The 18,193-nt window shown below is 49.2% G+C and overlaps 1 protein-coding gene across 7 annotated transcripts in view; it reads right to left on the reverse strand.

Annotated features, from left to right (window-relative positions):
• TLK1 (tousled like kinase 1) overlaps nt 1–18,193 on the reverse strand; it is an 877,117-nt gene that overhangs the window by 123,738 nt on the left and 735,186 nt on the right. For all 7 annotated transcript variants that reach the window (XM_086956115.1, XM_086956118.1, XM_086956116.1 and 4 more), the window contains one exon: nt 1,307–1,442. In XM_086956115.1, coding sequence (XP_086812241.1) covers nt 1,307–1,442 — 136 coding nt within the window. The remainder of the gene's footprint in view (nt 1–1,306; nt 1,443–18,193) is intronic.

Consider the following 18,193-nt stretch of genomic DNA (forward strand, 5'->3'; position numbering starts at 1 on the left):
TCCCAATACCTTAATTGCACCCGACCACCCTGTGCCGCTGGTGGTGTACTGTGGGGTCTGAACTGAACCTTACCAATACTGACCTTCACTCCCTAAGCCCGGTCTTGTAAGTCGATGTTACTTATCTGTATGCTAAATGTTTTTTTCCTCCCAAAGGTTACTATTGCAAAGTCTGAAAATTTCACTAAGTGTCCACTTTTGATATTGAAAAGTATCTCTAATGCAAAAAGAATTTAACATAGACAAAGTTCTGTAGTTCTGAAAAATAAATATAACCAGGTATTATTTCTATGAATTGGTATCGGATTTTTTCATTGAGTGCGTCTTATTTATTGCCACTGTGTGTACAAAAGATGCTGATCACTGCCCTCTGATAGGTAAGCCTAACTGCTCGCCCACACTACCACAAAAGAGAACATTAGTATTATCTACTTCAGCCTCTGCAAAGTCTCTGGGGATCCCCTGGACTCTCTGCACACTATACGTCTTTTTGGTATAGTGTATAGAGAGCCAGCTTCCTACAGTGATGTTTGAGTAAGAGTAGCAGAATAATTGTTCGATACTAGTGCTCACCTAGTGACCTTTACTTTTTTGTTGCACTCAAATCTTCTATGAAAGGCCTCCAAGATTTTGCAGATTATTTTCGTAGGCAAGGTATCCTAGAGAGGACTTTCTCTTAAAGCTGCGTTTGTGCCATCTCTTCTAATCAGTGCCCATACTGGGCCTAATCATTAATAAAGCAATCGTAAGCAACTTATGTTTATCCAACATCGAAACGCCCCACGTGTCACTGAACAGCAGGGTCGGTTCACCTGCCATTATTTGCTTGACCACCTCTGATATTTTCTGTAGGGCATTTTCCTGCTTGCTGCCTTACAGACAAAAGATGAACCATCCCACAATCCAAGTGGTTACTTCTCCGGCATCTACGGTTGACTATTAATCCAGCTTTGGATGGTGTTTTGAGAAGAGGATGGAGGAGTCAACTACCCTCACAGTCATTTTTCAAATGGTTAACTTTATCCTTTTAACTCCAATCATTGAGGTTATTTACTGCCAATGATCATTCCCCATCCTCAGACTGCATATCTATAAGGGAATTAAATTTTTCATGGAGAGTGTTGTAAATTTATGTAGCATAAACGTGGTCACTAATCCCCAGTCTGATCCTAGGATTTCCAAAGCTGTGGAAAGAATACATATTTTAAGTATATGAATGTCAAAGAAAATAAATTCAGTTCTCAAATTAAGACGCAACTTGTTCAGCTCATCAGCTTAGATTTGAAAAAGAAAATATTAAAATTACCAATATGTTCCTGCGCCTTGGGATGTCAGATCCATTCCATCAACACCATAACTATCATCGTCCATGATTTTTGACAGGCCAAAATCTGTGATTTTTATTTCGCCACATGCTGTTCCATCTACCAAAAGAATATTGCCTAAGGAAATAAAGTTACAGTTAAAAAGAGGAAAAAAAACTGGACACGATTATTTTGTGCTCTACAATGTCACGGTATTCTTACATTTTATATTCATTTTTTTATGACAGATCGTTTATAGTCATGAAAATAATGCCTACCATGCCGAGATCCCTCATATACATCACATAACCTCTGCTGATAGAGTAATCTCTTGGTACCATCACCTGAATCCACATACAGCAGACAATATCTCAAGTGCAACATTTAGCAGCAGACATTCATTCACTGCATTTGAGGCACTAGCTCATTCAGTTTAGCGCTATCATTTTGGCCAGCATCAAGGCCATTGTGTTATCAGACATAATTAACTCAAGGTCCTATCATGTAGTTTTAGACCCAAAACAACAGTTTGCTATTTTTGCATTAACATATCCTATCTTTAGTAGACTGCTTTTCTTTCAGGACTCCCAAACCATAGGACACCACATTGCCAGGCCTCACTAGAGGATGTAGACTTGTATTCAACCAACTAATAATACTTTCCCTAACGTATCCATTCATACATACTTTAAGGTAAGAATGCCAAATGAGACAAGCTTTTGGGTATTCAGACTGACATTTTGCTGCCTGTACTGCAGCGCCTAATAAAACCGCACTACAGTTGTAGGTAGTGAAATGCTTGTCAGCAGGTGGGGAAGGAGAGCAGAAGGCATGGGGGGCACCCACAATTAAAAAATAGAAAGAGGTAATCACCATGGGGCAACCACAGGAGCAAGAGTGAGTCGGTGTTTGCCCCATGGGGAAATGTTCACAAATCATGCTTTTGAATTATAAGGCCAAACTGTATTGTCTAGGTCAGCAGTTCGTAGTCTTTTGACTTCTGTGTACCCCACTTAATCATTACTAAAACCTGGAGACTCGCACTGAATCATTACTAGAATCCAGGGACATCCAGCCTAAGCATTTTTGATAATTTACCTGCAAAATAATACACAAAAAGTACAGAATCATGCATTCATTAAATAAACACAAATTATTAAATATTTTGTATAATTCAAAAACTAATAAATAAACAACATTTTAATTTCAATAAGGTTTGAGCTTTTCTAAATTCAATTGAGGTCACTCATTGTTCATACTATATTCTGCTTGACGCACTTGTGCTGCTCTCACGTACCAATCTGAGAATACCAAATACATTTTTAACCTCCAATTTTAAATTCTTACGCATTAACAGAACATTTTAACATTTTCAATTGTACATTTTGCTTCTCTTCCAGGGGATCCTCATCAATAGTCATAAGCATTAGAATATTCCCGCCCATGCGCGGGACCCCGGAAACAATATATTATATGTGCCCCACATATACATATACATATATATATATAAATAAATATATATAAAAGTAAGCAATTGCAGCCAAATAAAACAGTAGAGCTAGAATATGCTGTGAAGAATTTCCACCATACATTTGTATTAGCATTAGAAACATGAGAAACAGCACCAATGTTTGTTTAGAAACTGTTTTAATGCTTAGAAAGCAGTAGAAATTCTCATAACACACTGTAAGCATATACAGCTCCCAGGCTGCATTGCAAATACCCAGTCTAAAAAGACTGAAAAGCTAACCTGTAGCTGCATGTACTAAAACTGACGCTGTGCCTTTAAGGCACCTCTGCCCCTAGCTTCCCATCATGCCTCAGGGGTTACAGTTAGGTCAGTTGTTCTTTCCGGCTCCTTCAGGAAGGACCCTGGATACACAGCTCCACATTTTTTCTGCCTTTTTCAGTCAGAAAATCTTCAAAGAACAATTTTTTGATTTACTTTGACTTTTAACATCAGGGTCAAGTAAATAACTGCTTAGCAGTCGAATTTTGGTGAGGTTTTCCTGTCAGGATGCCCTCATTATTTGATGATTGCCCTTCTTGTGGCTAAGAACCACTGACCTAGGTTGTGATTTCACCTGTGGTGGAATCCCAAAATGTCATCCTTGGTGACATTGGATCTTCTGTGATTGTGTGAGAGTTCGGAATGTTAGAAGTTGCACGTTGGTTCCTGTCGTCATATTAAGTGTGGAAAATGTTACTCATCTTGTAAGCATCTTTTCGAAGCATGTAGTGCTGTAGATTCACATGCTCTGAATACTCCGGACACCTACTGTAGGGCACGGACGTTTGCATTGGCTCCATGGTTACACTTTTTCACACAGCAAGTGCGTGTATTGGAGCAGTAGGTAGGACAGATTGATGGCCATTCATGAAAATTAGTATAACCTGTTAAATACGTAAATGAAAGAAGCAACCACTTTCTCCTGATTAAATGGATGAGTGCATATGAATTTATAGCACTACTCACGACGAACAGATCCTAACAGGGTTAGTAAAAAATGTCTGTTAATAGATTGTGAGGCTGTATATACACATGCGCTGCACACACAAAGCAGTAGCAGTCAACCCGTTGACTGGGCAGATGTTTGAAGCAAAGTCTTTAATACAGTCTATCTAATTTTAGCTTGTTGGCGAGTTAGGATATCCATAGAATAGTGCTTAGTAAATTTGTGTGGAGTGGACAATGTAGCTGATTTACAAATGTCAGCTATGGTTATGTTACCAAGGTAAGCTGCTGTAGACCCTTTCTTACTGGTGGAATGCAGCCACGGCTGGGCAGGCAGTGTTCTCTTGGCTTTGACATAGTTGGCGTGGATGCACTTGACACTCCACCTGTCTATACCTGCATTTGACAAAGGATGGCCTGTGTGAGGTCTAGATTAGGAAATTTAAAGTTGTTCCGTCTTGCGGAAAGGTTTGATCCAGTCAATGAAGTGCATGAGGGCTCATATTACATCAAGCGTGGGAAGAGCCATTTCTGCTCTAGAGCTTAGGTGAGATGCAATAGGGATACCACTTTTGGGAGGAACTTGGGATTGGTCCTGAAGACAACTCTGCCACTATCACTAGGGGCCTGGAGAAAGGGTTCCTCTAAGTAAGGGTCTGTAGGTTGTATACACACCATAGGGAAGTAATAGCGACAAGGAAGGCAACCTTCCAAGAGATAAACTGTAAAGGTATAGGAGTGTTGTGTTTCAAAAGAGGGGCCCAGGAGTCTGGCAAGAATGAAATTAAATTTCCAGACCGAGATAGGAATGACCCATTTGATCCCTTCCTTCCATAAAAGCCTTGATGGTAGGGATTCTAAACAATGAATTGTGTTTTCTGTTCTGCATGTACGCTGCAATAGCGGCTAAGTGGTGGCATATGGAAGTATAAGCCATCTTATACTTATATCACTTCGGCAGGTGAAGGAGGTAATAGACCCACAGCCAACACAGTCCAAGATTCCTGCCGAGCCGGAGCTCCTTTAGGATGCTTTCAGGTTGAAGATTACCTGTCTGCAAATATCCCTGTATTACTCTGCAATCTACCACTCCACTCTATACTACTGAAAAGAAGATAGAATCGGTCTCTACTTGCCTGCATATTTTGGAAGATTTTCTACTTGTACTGGGGACTGAGGGTATATTAAACCTCACGACACCCTGTAGCCACTCTATTTGACGACCTTTCATGCCAGAGGGAGCTGTGAGCCACTGCAAAGCTGCTGCAGGCATAGGTGAGTGCTACTCTGTCAAGCCCTGCCCTGTTCAATAACCGACCTGACGCCCGTCCTGATGCCAAAGGCGGGGAATCCTATAGCTACTGGTGACTTGATCTCAGAGCGTGATCTGGGTGCTTCCACAAGATCCAACAGGACCAGATGTACCCGACTGGTGGGTTGGTAAAGGCCTCTCTCCTGCATGGGCCACTGTTGACCTGGGTTTGAGGGCAGCCTGGACCCAATTCGCCTCCATCGGACGGTGAGCTGGGCTCCTTGTGACAGTGGAGGGCGGCGGCCATGGGCTGCTCTTTAATCTGCAGGCCAGGCTCTTGCGCCGGCTCGGGTCCGAGGCCTTTTGCCACAGAGAAACACGGACCCCCACCACCCCTCCCAAGGAGACGACCAGTGGTGAGGGCTGGCTCCAATATGAGAGGGCTGCTGCCAAATCCCCCTCTGGGGCCAACCTGATGCTTGGGGTTAGCTTGGGTTCCAGTCCAGTCACACTCATTGGAGGTGAGCTGGGCTCCTCTGCTAAGAGTGCTGCGATCCACTGACTGTGGTCCATAAAGTCTGGGTTGTTGGCAGGCTTGGTCCTTGAGACTGCCTCCACTGAGGATCGAAGCTCCCACCAGAGCTGACTGGCTTTGAGAGCCGGAACTGCCTTTGTTTAAGGGACACAGGGCCTCCCCTGCCCCCTAAAATCCTGGATCCTTTGTGTGTATCCCACAGACTGCGAAGCACAAGCCCTGCCTGCCGCTGACACTGGTGCTCTCCCACTGCATTCCTCGCTTCCTAGTGCCCAATATGCGCCTGTCAGTGTGAATGCTGCTCCCCCAGTGGTCCAGTGACATAACCTTGCCCGTCTCGGGATCTGCTTGATCAGACTCGAAGAGCCTTCTCCTCTCTGCAATTTGGGCAATGCATAAGTGTTTCTGCTGCTCTCTAGGTTTTTGGAGCATGATAGTCACAGTGGTGGCCTGACGGGGCTTGGCTGGCCATCCATCTTGGGGGTCCTTTAATTTCCCTTGTTCCCCACACGAAGGTCCATTCCCTAAATTTGTGGCCATTTCAACAGCATCAAGATCAAAATATGGCTTAAAGCGCACGGGAGCTTAGAAAGAATATAAGGACTGTGATACACACTTACTCCATCCTTAATGGGGCAGCCATCTTACAACGGTTCAGTGTTCTATCTGAAGAGCTTTCAATGGCCTCATTTGATAGCCATCTCCTAGCAATCCATGATCCTGTCTTTAGGAATAGCGGGATCGGAGTCTCCATTGTTGCATTGGAACATTTCTCTGCATTTGGAAAGATCTCCGGGCCCTAGGCTCCTTCGCCTATCCCCTTTACACATCCCCGGACAGCTGCACACTCTTGCTTCTACTCCCAATAAATCAGCAATCTTTTCTGAAGCAGTTTATGTCCCTAATAGATCTATCCAAACATCAAGAGCAGTATTTCATCCCACTAACCCCCTGTACCTTTACCCACCATGTAACCATATAATCGTAATACCAGCGATATCTTACTGGCACAGGTTGGCTGCAATGCCTTAAAGATAAACTACCCTCCCACATTATATAAAAACTCAACTAAGAACTTCTATTTGAGTAGTTTGTGTTTGAACTCTGAAACACTCATCTCTTATTCCTACATTTGTCCCAGTAAAGGTATTTTGGTTAACAACCTAATCTTCTTCACCAACAGAACAGCTCGATGGAGAAGAGCTATAACATCCTTACTCCGAATTCAATCTTCCAAGAAAACACCTCATGGCGTTCATATATCCAATATACCTTCAGACCGGATCTAGAGAATTTTTTCGTCAGCAGTACCCCTGCGCGTCGAAAGATGGCGTTGGTCGACTTCACGTTAGTCGTTGGTGTTGTAATGATGTCACAGTATCTATTTAGACGTCGCTCACGCTGTCAGTTCTGTACACGACTTTCCACGCCAGGAGCACAGTGCCATGCAAGACACGGACCACTGGTGCACAAAACTAGGGGCCTGAAAGTTCACACTAGAAAGTCCTGGAGAACATAATAGCCAAAGCGCCCGTCCCTCTGGACTAGGCTGTACAGGCAGTAGTGTTTTGTGAACGTGTGCAGAGATGCCCACGTAGATGCCTGACAGAGGCCTCTGATCCTTGCCTCTCCCATGTGGCCGACACAGCCCAGAAGTGACGAGTCCGTCACTACTGTGTACTTTGGTTGGGGAAGGGAGAGGGATCTGCCGTTGACCCAATCCTGGTTCGCTAGACAGCATTGCAATTGGTGTGCAGTGCCCTCTGAGATCTGGACGCAATCGGAAAGATTCCCCAGATGCTGTGCCCACTGGAACTTCAGATCCCACTGCAGAGCGCGCATATGCCACCTGGAATCATCTACCAGCAGGATGCAGGAGGCCATGAGTCCCAGCAGCCTCATGACCACGCTGACCGAAACCCGGGATAGAGGTTTAAAGATCGGAAAAATGGCCCAAATATCCCGGACTCGCTGTTCTGGAGGATAAACCTGAAACTGTTTTGTGTCCAGAACCGCTTCTGAGAGTGAGTCCGGTGAGACTTCGGGACGTTTATAGTGAACCCCAGCAAGTGCAGGAGGTCCGCTGTAGTCTGGAGGTGGGGGACGACCGTCTGGGGAGAGCCTAACATCAACAGCCAGTCGTCGAGATAAGGGAAGACTGGAACCCCTGATCTGCGCAGATGAGCTGCGACCACCGCCATCACCTTCGTTAACACCCGAGAAGCTCTGGTAAGGGCAAAGAGGAGCACGGTAAACTGAAAGTGCTCCTGGCCCACCATGAACCGCAGGTAACGCCGGTGGGCCGGCAGGATGGGGAAGTGAAAATAAGCGTCCTGCAACTCAAACGCTACCATCCAGGGTCGAGGGCAGACAGAACCTCAGCTAGAGTCAACTTTTTTAACTTCTCCTTCCGGAGGAACCGGTTTAAATTCCTGATGTCCAAGATAGGACGTAGGTCCTTGTCCTTCTTGGACACCAGAAAGTAGTGGGCATAGCAAGCATGACCTACTTCTGTGGCAGAACTCGCTCAATGGCTCGCCTGGCCAAGAGTCGTAACTTCCTGTTGGAGAAGTGCCAGATGATCCTCTGACTTTCAATGGGACTGTGGTGGCATAGCAGGGGGGTAGTCTCGAAGGGGAGGGAGTAGCCGCTTCACACTATCTGCAAAACCAACCTGTCCGACGTGATGTGCGCCAGTGGGTGAGGTGATGGCGAATCCTGCCACCCACTGGCGATTGGTGGCCCTGAAATGTCAGACTATGAGGGTTCGGAGGCTGAAGTAGAGGGGGCGCTGGTGGACTGGCCCGCTTGCTGGCCCGCAGACCATGGTAGTGGGTCCTATGTCCCCGGTGGCGCAAGGGCTGAACACCTTACGCCGGCCTGCAGCTCTGGGAGGAACGTGGCTGGGTATCCCTTCCGTAGCCACAAAAGGGGTGAAAAGCTGAGAGTCCTTGTAGCGCTCTAGCGAGCAGTCTCCTTTGTCGCCGAACAGGCAACAGCCATCAAAGGGAATGTCCATGAGAGTAGCTTGGACATGCCCAGGAAAAGCAGTCAACCTCAATCAGGCGCAGCGTTGAAGGGCTACAGAAATTGAAATCGTCCTGCCTAGCGAGTGGGCGGTGTCCAGTCCACATCATATGGTAAACTTGGCTGCAATTCTCCCCTCAGCGACTGCACGTGAGAGCACGGCCCAGGCAGCACCTGCGCTACTGGGGCAGCACCTGCGCTACCATATCCCACACAGAGTGGGTGTAACGGCCAAACAGACATGCAGTGTTTACCGACCGCAGTGCCAAGCTGGAGGAAGGAAACATCGGCCCAAATGATCCAGATTTTTGGATTCCCTATCAGGTGGTGCGGTAGGGAATGCGCCTTTGGACGTTGAGGCTTGGACCACCAAGCTCTCAAGCGTGGGGTGTTGGTAGAGGAAAGTGGGGTCCCCCGGAGTTGGGTGGTGGCGTCGGGCAATCATCTTATCCACAGGAGCCCCTGTGTTGGGCCTGGAATAGATGCCCAAAAAGATGTCAGTTAGGGCTTCATTAAACAGCAGAAGGGGCTCCGAAGAGCTCGCTGCTGGTTGAAGCACCTCTTCCAGGAGGTTAGTCCTGACTGCCACCGTAGGTAGCTCTAGGTGGAGAGCCTGGGCCGCCCTACGCAACACCACTGCGTAAGAAGCACCCTCCTCCGTAGGCGCGGTAGGAGGAGACAACAAGCCAGGGTCTGGGGAGGTGTCCAGACCACTGGCTTCCCCCAACTCCTCTCTCGCATCCAGATCATATTCCAACTGGTTAGTTAAAGCTTCTCCAGACCCCTCCCAGTCCTCCTCACCCTCCTCTGGCTGTCATTGTGGCATGAAAGGAGCACCAGGGTGGAAAAAGGGTACCCATCGGCACCGGATCCGGTGTCGGTCGACGCCGGTCCGATACCGTGTCCAAGTCGGAGTGGAGGCCAGGGTGAACGCCAGCTGGAAACACAACCGGCATAGGCCGAGGACGTGGTGCCGGTGAAATTGGCACCGATCTGGATCCAGGCCTGGATCCAAGGAAATCCTGTGGTACTGGGGCATCAAAGGCCCAGGACCCCCAGCAGAATCCACGGGGACCGAAGGCGTGCCAGCATTGCCGGGCTGCCCAAAGATGGCATGCATAGTTTTGTAAAAGCTTCGAAGCTGGGCAGGGGTCGCTCAGGGTCCCGGAAAAGGAGGGAACCTTGGAGTCGACTCTTCGGGCACCACCCACATCCCTCATCGTGTCAGCTGACGGGTGTGGAGAGGTCGAAGAGAGACAATGTTTCTTCGACTTACCCGAGTAGTGCGAGGACTTTGAGGGTGAATGGTGGTGGTGGTGGCGGCTCCGCAACCAGTCCCTTGACCTCCCCCTCGACCGGCACCTTGAGTGGAGAAGACTGCCAGGCCTTGAGAAGCTTTCAGGACTGCTCCAGCAAAGACTTAGGAATAATGGTCCGGCAGTCGGAACACGACTTGGGATAAGGTCACGTTCAAGGCACCACAGGCACACACTGTGCGGATCCATCACTGACACCAGTTTTCAGCAGGAACCGCAAGCCTTGAAACCGGGCATCCATAACATGCACCAGGAGTCGACACACTCGAAAAACGGTGTCTACAAAAGTCGCAAAAATGTCAGTCAAAAAGTGACTGGAGGTACCGCTCGCTCCGGATTTGCACTGGCTGGAGTAAAAAAAAGAAAGCAATGATGTCAGCGCGTGAGGGCGGCGTCTAAGTAGATACCGCAACTTCATTACGGTGACCATGATGCCAACGATGAGCAAGGAGTCGACCGACGCCACTGTAAGAGTTACTGTACTGTATCTGGTAGAGACTATTCTAGCCGCAGTTTCCTTCACGTAGAATTACTCCCAAGCTTGAGACTGGATCCGGAAACTTTTTCACCACAGCATCCCTGCGCGGCGGGGGAGGGGCAACATCACGTGACTCCGCCCAGGCGTCGTCCTCGCACGTGACGTCAGCGAAGTCACATAAGACACGCCCCGGCACGCCTACGTCAGTTTTCTTCTGAGAACTTTTCCGCATCACAACCCGGAACCACCAGATAAACTGTGGAAGCATGGGAACAGTGTGCGAAAAGCAGAAAATGTCGAAAGAAACAGTGACTAACACCACCACCCACAGTAGTGTCAACACCGCGCACACGACCTCAAGGAGCAAAAGGTGACCAGAAGGTAACCAGAACCCTCTACCACATGACAGCTACCACTACCCCACCTAGGGTATGATAAGTCCCAAAGTATGGGAACCCTCTTTGGAAGAACTTCAGCAGCAGAGGAAAAAGAAAAGAGCCACTGGGAAAAGAAAACATCCCAGCGAAAGGCTTGACAAGCAGCCCAAGCAAAGCAGAAGGCCTAATCTCAGGGCCAAGTCTGCGCAACAAGTCCGGCAGAAGACACACACAATCAACAAAAGGGGCCGTCCAGCAGCCAACAATGCCAAAGCCCCAAGGAAAGACACAAATGGCCAGAAAACACACTCCACAGCCAGAACCTCCGGGCTAAGAAGGCCCAGAACCAACCCAACTCAGGAGTCACTGAGGAGGGGACGGAGGAGAAGATCAGAGCCCTGCTAAGAGCCTTTTAATGGCGGAGTTGGCCGGGGAATGGAACAGGCTGCCATCAAACGGACGGTCCATAAGTCGCTCCCGAATATTCTCAGGGAATACTCCATCCCGAAGCCAAGCATGGCCATGGAGAGCGACCGAGTAAGACATGGCACAGCACAGCATCTCTGAGATGTCCCGAGCAGTGCGGAGAATAAATGCTGCAAGCTCCCGGCCATCCAACACATGAAGCCGTAAATCCACCTGACCACCTTCCTGGGACGTTGCGGATCCCAGAGACTCAGCAGAGTCCCACAAACAGGAGGAGGCCCTAGCCAGCACACACAAGGTGTTAATTGCATTCAGGGCAGCGCTGATCAAGGCGAACATGTTGCGCCACCAAGCGTCCAGCAAGCGAGCCTCTCGGGACGGCGGGGTCAACAGCTGCGGCAGGGAGGGAAAAACAGTCCACACAAGAGGACTGGAGGCAGAGGGGTGGAGGAAAAGGCACGCCGGGTCACGCGGCACCGGGAGGTGCTGGTGCAAAAGATGTTGAGGCACCGGGTCCCCTGAGGCAGGACGCCTCCAAGCTCCCTTCAAGGAAGAGAGGAGGGAACCTTCAAGGGAAGTAAGATTTCTCTCTCACCAGAGCCCTGGTGGAGGACCTCCAATAGATGGTCCGCCGAAAAGTGAGCCACCGAGTTACCCATGCGCAGGATGTCCACAGCCGCGGAGACTGCGTGAGCAAAGGCCGCACCCGCCTCCGTAGGGCCCCGTGGTGGAGAAAGCAGCTCCTCCGTGGGCGAAAGCTGCAAACTTCCAGACCTGGAAGTCATAAGGAGCCAAGAAATGAGGGACCTGCCGTTCTTCAGACGAACATCTCTGCCTCAGGAAGGGCAGGCAGCCGCCCTTCGACGCCGGTGAAAAAGACACCACACGGTGACCAGTCTCCGGGGAGGACGACACTAATATACAGCCTGCCTCCGGAGAAGGAGCATCTGAAGACTAATCCGCGGTAAGACCCCTGAGGCAGGTTGTCTGCACCATCTGGCGTCGCCGGACAAGGTTCTTCCAAGTCACCCCGCACCGGAGACCAGAGCAGAGCTGGAGTTGAACCGGCCCTGGAGCGGCGCCGACCCGACCTCCGTCGAGGCAACCACCTGCGTGGGGGAACGAGACGGGCCTGGGGAGTGACACGAAGCCCTCCGCCAGCCGCGTTCCAGAATGAGGCGGAGATCGCCCGGCAACCCACGTGGCAGTGCTAAGGATGATCCAACCTCTGACTCGCCATCCGATGAGGCAATCATCCGTGGAGAGGGACGAGAGGGGCCTGGGGAGGGATGAAGGGTTCTCACCCGGTCTCGACCCGGAGCGAGATGATGAGGGTCCGCCGACCCCTGTGGCTCTGCACGGTCCAGCTGCTGCCGGCACCGTAGCAGCGGCACCGTAGCAGCGTCACCGCTGCCTTAGACAGGACCACCCTGCTAAAGGACTCAGAGGGTCTCGGGATGCAAACCGAGCCCCGGCGACCTCTCACGACACCACAGGGACTCCTGCAGGAGTTTGCGGCAAGGTAGAGGGGGCAGTGGCCTGAAGGAGGTGCCCTGGAGGAGCCGCACCCAACAGTACCATTTCCTCCAAGCCTGGATCCGAACCCGCAGAGGGCCCTGCGCAAGGCGAGGTGTCCGCCGACGCCCCAGGAGGGGAAACAGGAGGAGATGCCAGCGAAGCCTGGAAAGCCGCGGCGTAGGTCTCCATTTGGACTCTCGACGCCCAAACACCAGAAACGGTGGATAGGATGACACGTGGGGCTGCATCACCCACGGAGAGTCCACGTCCCTGGCAGGCCGGAAACCAGCCCCCGGGGACAAACTGCTACACTTACCCACCAGCGAGCGACGCTCATGTGACATCGGAGAAGGGTGAGGACGACGACCACGGCTGTATCGGAAGAAGTCCGCAGAAGCAGATCGAGGGGAGGACGTCAACCTGGAGAGACGCGCCGAGAGAAGTTTCATCCGACGCTCTCGTCACGACTTCGGCTTCAACTGTTGACAGGCCTCACAGTCAGTGGTGCCGTGATCCTCCCCCAAACACCATATACAAATGAGGTGCGGGTCCGCCACCGACATAAGACGCCCACAAAACATATAAGTTTTGAAGCCCGAAGGCATTCAGACACTGTTCCACCTAAAAGAAATGGAAGAAAAACAGAGGCCCTAAACAGGTCAGAGCAAGAACCAGATCCGCATTGCACGCGGAAGAGGAAAAAACTGATGTAGGTGCGCCGGGGCGGGTTTTATGTGACCTCGCGGACGTCACATGCGCGGACGACGACTGGGCGGAGTCGCGTGATGTCGCACAGCGTGCAGGGATGCTGTGGCAAAAAAGTTTTCGGATCCAGTCTCACGTCTGGGAGTAATTCTACGGGAAGGAATCTGCGGCTAGTAGTCTCTATCAGATTTGACGTGCAGGGGTACTGCGTACGATTAAAAGGTCTGCATCCAGTCTGTCGCCTGGGGGTAATTAACAGTCAGGCCGTATCCCCACACTTGCTGCCACAGTGTGCTCTAATAACGACTTTGGATGCCTCCCAATCTATCAGAGTTGTTGTTGTTGCCATACTCTCATTAACCGAGAATTATTAATTGCCCCCCTTACTTCAGTATTCAACAAGGATTCCTCCAGCATGTTATGTTATGTTATGGGGTTTTGTAGAGAGCACAGCTGCCCCAGCAAAAGGGCGTCCCGGCGCTGATCCTAAACAAAACACAACAGAGAACAGAAAGAGACTTCCGGGAATTAAGGAAATAAAGTTTTAATGGCTTTTCTAAATTGGTAGAGTTCATTTATTTTGCGAATGTGGCCTGGTAGAGTGTTCCATAGCTTAGCTGCTAGGTACCGAAAAGACCGTCCACCAGCTCTACTGCGTTTGAATCGGGGGATTTCAACCAGATTCTGGCCGGCTGAGCGAAGGGCTCACGTGGGCACATACATCTTCAGTAGAGGTTTTAGCATTCTGGGGGTAGACTGTCTTAAGATTTTAAAAGATTCATAAGGCCTTAAATTGTATTCGCTGGGCAACTGGAAGCCAATGTAGTTTGCGAGTAGTATTGGAAGTAGAGCTAAAGCGGGGCAGGCCTACTAAAGCTCTTGCAGCCGCGTTCTGAACGCGTTGCAAACAGGCCGTTTGTTTTGTTGGTCCCAAGAAGCAGAGCGGACGCGTAATCCAATCTGGATAGCACCATAGATTGGACAATCACTTGTCTGGTATCAGGGTCGAAAAATTTCAAAATAGTTTTTAAACTTCGCGAAATTCTGAAGCATGTAGCGGCCACTTTTTTAGTTTGGGTGATAAAACTAAGAGCAGGGTCTAACCAGACTCCCAGGTTTTTGGCTTCTGGCTTAGGTGTAGGAGCTTTTCCCAAATTGGAAGGCCACCAGTGATCTCCCCAAAGTTCCGTTTTTTTTCCCACCAGTAGCACCTCCGTCTTTGCAGCATTAAGCTGTAGACAGTTGGCAGTAAGCCATTCTGCTACAGCAGCCAAGCCAGAATTGAATTTGAGAGGGTCCATGTCCCTTCCCTCCGATAAAGCAACCACTAGCTGCGTGTCGTCAGCGTAGGACACGATTTTAAGGTCCCACGCTTTGGTGACGGCAGCCAGCGGCTGGACGTACAAATTGAACAGGGTGGGACTCAAGGCCGAGCCCTGAGGGACCCCCTGCTCAATAGAGTAAGCCTTGGAAAGGAAGGGAGGAGTGGAAACCCGAAAAGACCTGTTGGTCAGAAATGACCTAAACCAGGCAAGAGCCACATCAGTGATCCCTGCCTCTTCGAGCCGGCGAAGCAGGATCTGGTGGGACACAGTGTCAAACGCGGCACTCAGGTCTAATAAAATAAGTGCCGCTGTTTGGCCCTGGTCCAGGGAGGGTCCAGGGAGGCTCGAAGGTGCTCCGTCATAGCCAGGAGCGCCGTCTCCATGCTGAGTGTCATCCAAGGTGTTATTGATGTTTAAGACATTAGTAAGAATGGTGTTAACATGGGCCTCAGCGATCTTAGTGGCCCAGGGGAGCAATGATATGGGTCTATAGTTTTCGGGCTTCTGGGGGTCTAAGGTAGGCTTCTTTAGTATGGGGAGACCCACGCTTGTTTCCATTTGGCTGGGACTACCCCCGGTGGAAAGGGAGGCATTAATTAAACTGTGTAGTGGAGCGAAGCAACACAGGGAAGAGTCTCGGAATTGGGCAGGCTTAAGAGGGTCCATCGGGGAGCCCGATTTAATGAGCTTAGTGAGCTGATTGAATCTTTCATTGGATATTTCGGGGATAATAGATAACCGAGAAACAGAGCTAGGTATAGCAACCAAGCCTCCGCTGGGCTGGATTTCAGCAGTGAAGGCCAAGTAGATGCCCCGGATCTTTTCAACGAAGAAAGAGGCTATTTCTTCACAATGGATTTACAAAAGGGGCTGGTGATGAACAGAGTGTCTGAATTGAGCAGACCACTCTTACCCAGTCCAAAGATCAGGGCTTGATCCATCACCGTTATTTATCTCACTGGCCCATCCCAGCTCAGAACCTGGCTATATGCAAATCAGTCTGTCCCTGGCCCAGTGCATCATGGGAACAGGGCAGACTAAACTACCAAGCCAATTCTTTACCAGAAAGGAGACAAGCTACCGGGGACCGGTTTCTGGCATTTCAGCCGTCTTCGGCCCGGCTTGCTTGAATCCTGATGGAGCAGTGAGAAAGGGACTCATGTCTGAGTAATGCCAGAAACCGGTCCCCGGGAGCTGGTTTCCTTCCCAGTGAAAGAATTGGCTTTTGTAGTTTGGTTTGCCCTGTTCCCATCATGCACTGGGACAGGAACAGACTAATTTGCATACAGCCAGGTTCTGAAACTGGGATGGTGCAGTGAGCTAAAAAACGGTGTTGGATCTAGCCCTGATGTCTTGACTGGGTGAGAGCTTTCTGCTTAATTCAGAGACTCTGTCCCTCACCACCCCTTGTTGTAAATATTTTTGTCCACCCTAAGCGTGGAAGGGTATTCTCAGATGTGAGACCCTTGCTCATTGCACCATCAGGATTCAAGCAAACCGGGCCGAAGACGGCTGTAATGCCAGAAACCGGTCCCCGGGAGCTTGTTTCCTTCCCAGTGAAAGAATTGGCTTTTGTAGTTTGGTTTGCCCTGTTCCCATCATGCACTGGGACAGGAACAGACTCATTTGCATACAGCCAGGTTCTGAAACTGGGATGGTGCAGTGAGCTAAAAAACGGTGTTGGATCTAGCCCTGATCTCTTGACTGGGTGAGAGCTTTCTGCTTAATTCAGAGACTCTGTCCCTCACCACCCCTTGTTGTAAATATTTTTGTCCACCCTAAGCGTGGAAGGGTATTCTCAGATGTGAGACCCTTGCTCATTGCACCATCAGGATTCAAGCAAACCGGGCTGAAGATGGCTGTAATGCCAGAAACCGGTCCCCGGGAGCTTGTTTCCTTCCCAGTGAAAGAATTGGCTTTTGTAGTTTGGTTTGCCCTGTTCCCATCATGCACTGGGACAGGAACAGACTAATTTGCATACAGCCAGGTTCTGAAACTGGGATGGTGCAGTGAGCTAAAAAACGGTGTTGGATCTAGCCCTGATCTCTTGACTGGGTGAGAGCTTTCTGCTTAATTCAGAGACTCTGTCCCTCACCACCCCTTGTTGTAAATATTTTTGTCCACCCTAAGCGTGGAAGGGTATTCTCAGATGTGAGACCCTTGCTCATTGCACCATCAGGATTCAAGCAAACCGGGCCGAAGACGGCTGTAATGCCAGAAACCGGTCCCCGGGAGCTTGTTTCCTTCCCAGTGAAAGAATTGGCTTTTGTAGTTTGGTTTGCCCTGTTCCCATCATGCACTGGGACAGGAACAGACTAATTTGCATACAGCCAGGTTCTGAAACTGGGATGGTGCAGTGAGCTAAAAAACGGTGTTGGATCTAGCCCTGATCTCTTGACTGGGTGAGAGCTTTCTGCTTAATTCAGAGACTCTGTCCCTCACCACCCCTTGTTGTAAATATTTCTTCACAATGAGCCGCTGAGGTAATAACATTAACAGCGGATTTGTGTTGAGTTCCTTTAGTATTTTAAAAATCCCTTTAGCAGGATTGGGGCTGGTTTTTATCTCAGTGGCATAATATGCTACCCGTGTTTTACAAATAGCTTTGTGGTAAAGTTTAAGTTGTGTTAGGTAGTCCGCTTTTTTATCGGTGGAATAATAACGTTTGCAGGTTTTTTTGATGCCCGCCAAAGTCACGTCATACCAGGGATTGGCATCCTGAGTGAGTCTAGTGCACGAGGTTTCTGGAATGAGCTTGTCCAGTGCCTGGGTAAGCCAAGTACAGAATGAGTCATAACCTGAGTCGACATCAGAGAAGTAGTTCAAAGGATCACTTTCAAGAAGGGCATGGAAATCTGTAAGACGGAGTTTGCGCCAGGGTCTTTTACGTGTGACTGTTTGAGTTTTACAGTTGTTGGGGGTAGATGTGAAGAAGGACAATGCAACCAGTGAATGATCCGACCAGGCAATAGGTATAGGAGCAGGGAAGCTAGCTGACTCATTGTTGGTAAAGATAGGGTCCAGCGTATGGCCTCCCGTGTGCATGGGACCTATGACTAATTGGATGAGCTGGAAGGCTGCAAGATCCGTAATCAAAGTACAGATCATTGGTTCATGCTCCAGCTCGAAATGGAGGTTAAGGTCACCCAAGATGCTAAAATTAGCTGATCTCATAGCACAGGCTTCCACAATCTCCAGAAGAGACGTATCAAAACCACCCATTGGACCAGGAGGTCTATATATAAGTAGCCCCGAAAAAGTAAATTGGGCGTTAATGGAAATATTAAAATATCCTCATTCAGCCCCTTTAAGATTAGTTTTCTCCAACGAGCAAGGATAAATAGTTTAAGTAATTACAGCAATACCGCCTCCTCTTGATGCCCTATTAATCAGGGTGATCGAGAAACCAGGCGGGGCTAAATTAGAGATAGTTGTTAGAACGTCATTCATCCATGTTTCAGTAATGAAAAATATA

Source organism: Lissotriton vulgaris, chromosome 2_1, assembly GCF_964263255.1.
Source record: "Lissotriton vulgaris chromosome 2_1, aLisVul1.2, whole genome shotgun sequence".
NCBI classification, from domain to species: Eukaryota; Metazoa; Chordata; class Amphibia; order Caudata; family Salamandridae; genus Lissotriton; species Lissotriton vulgaris.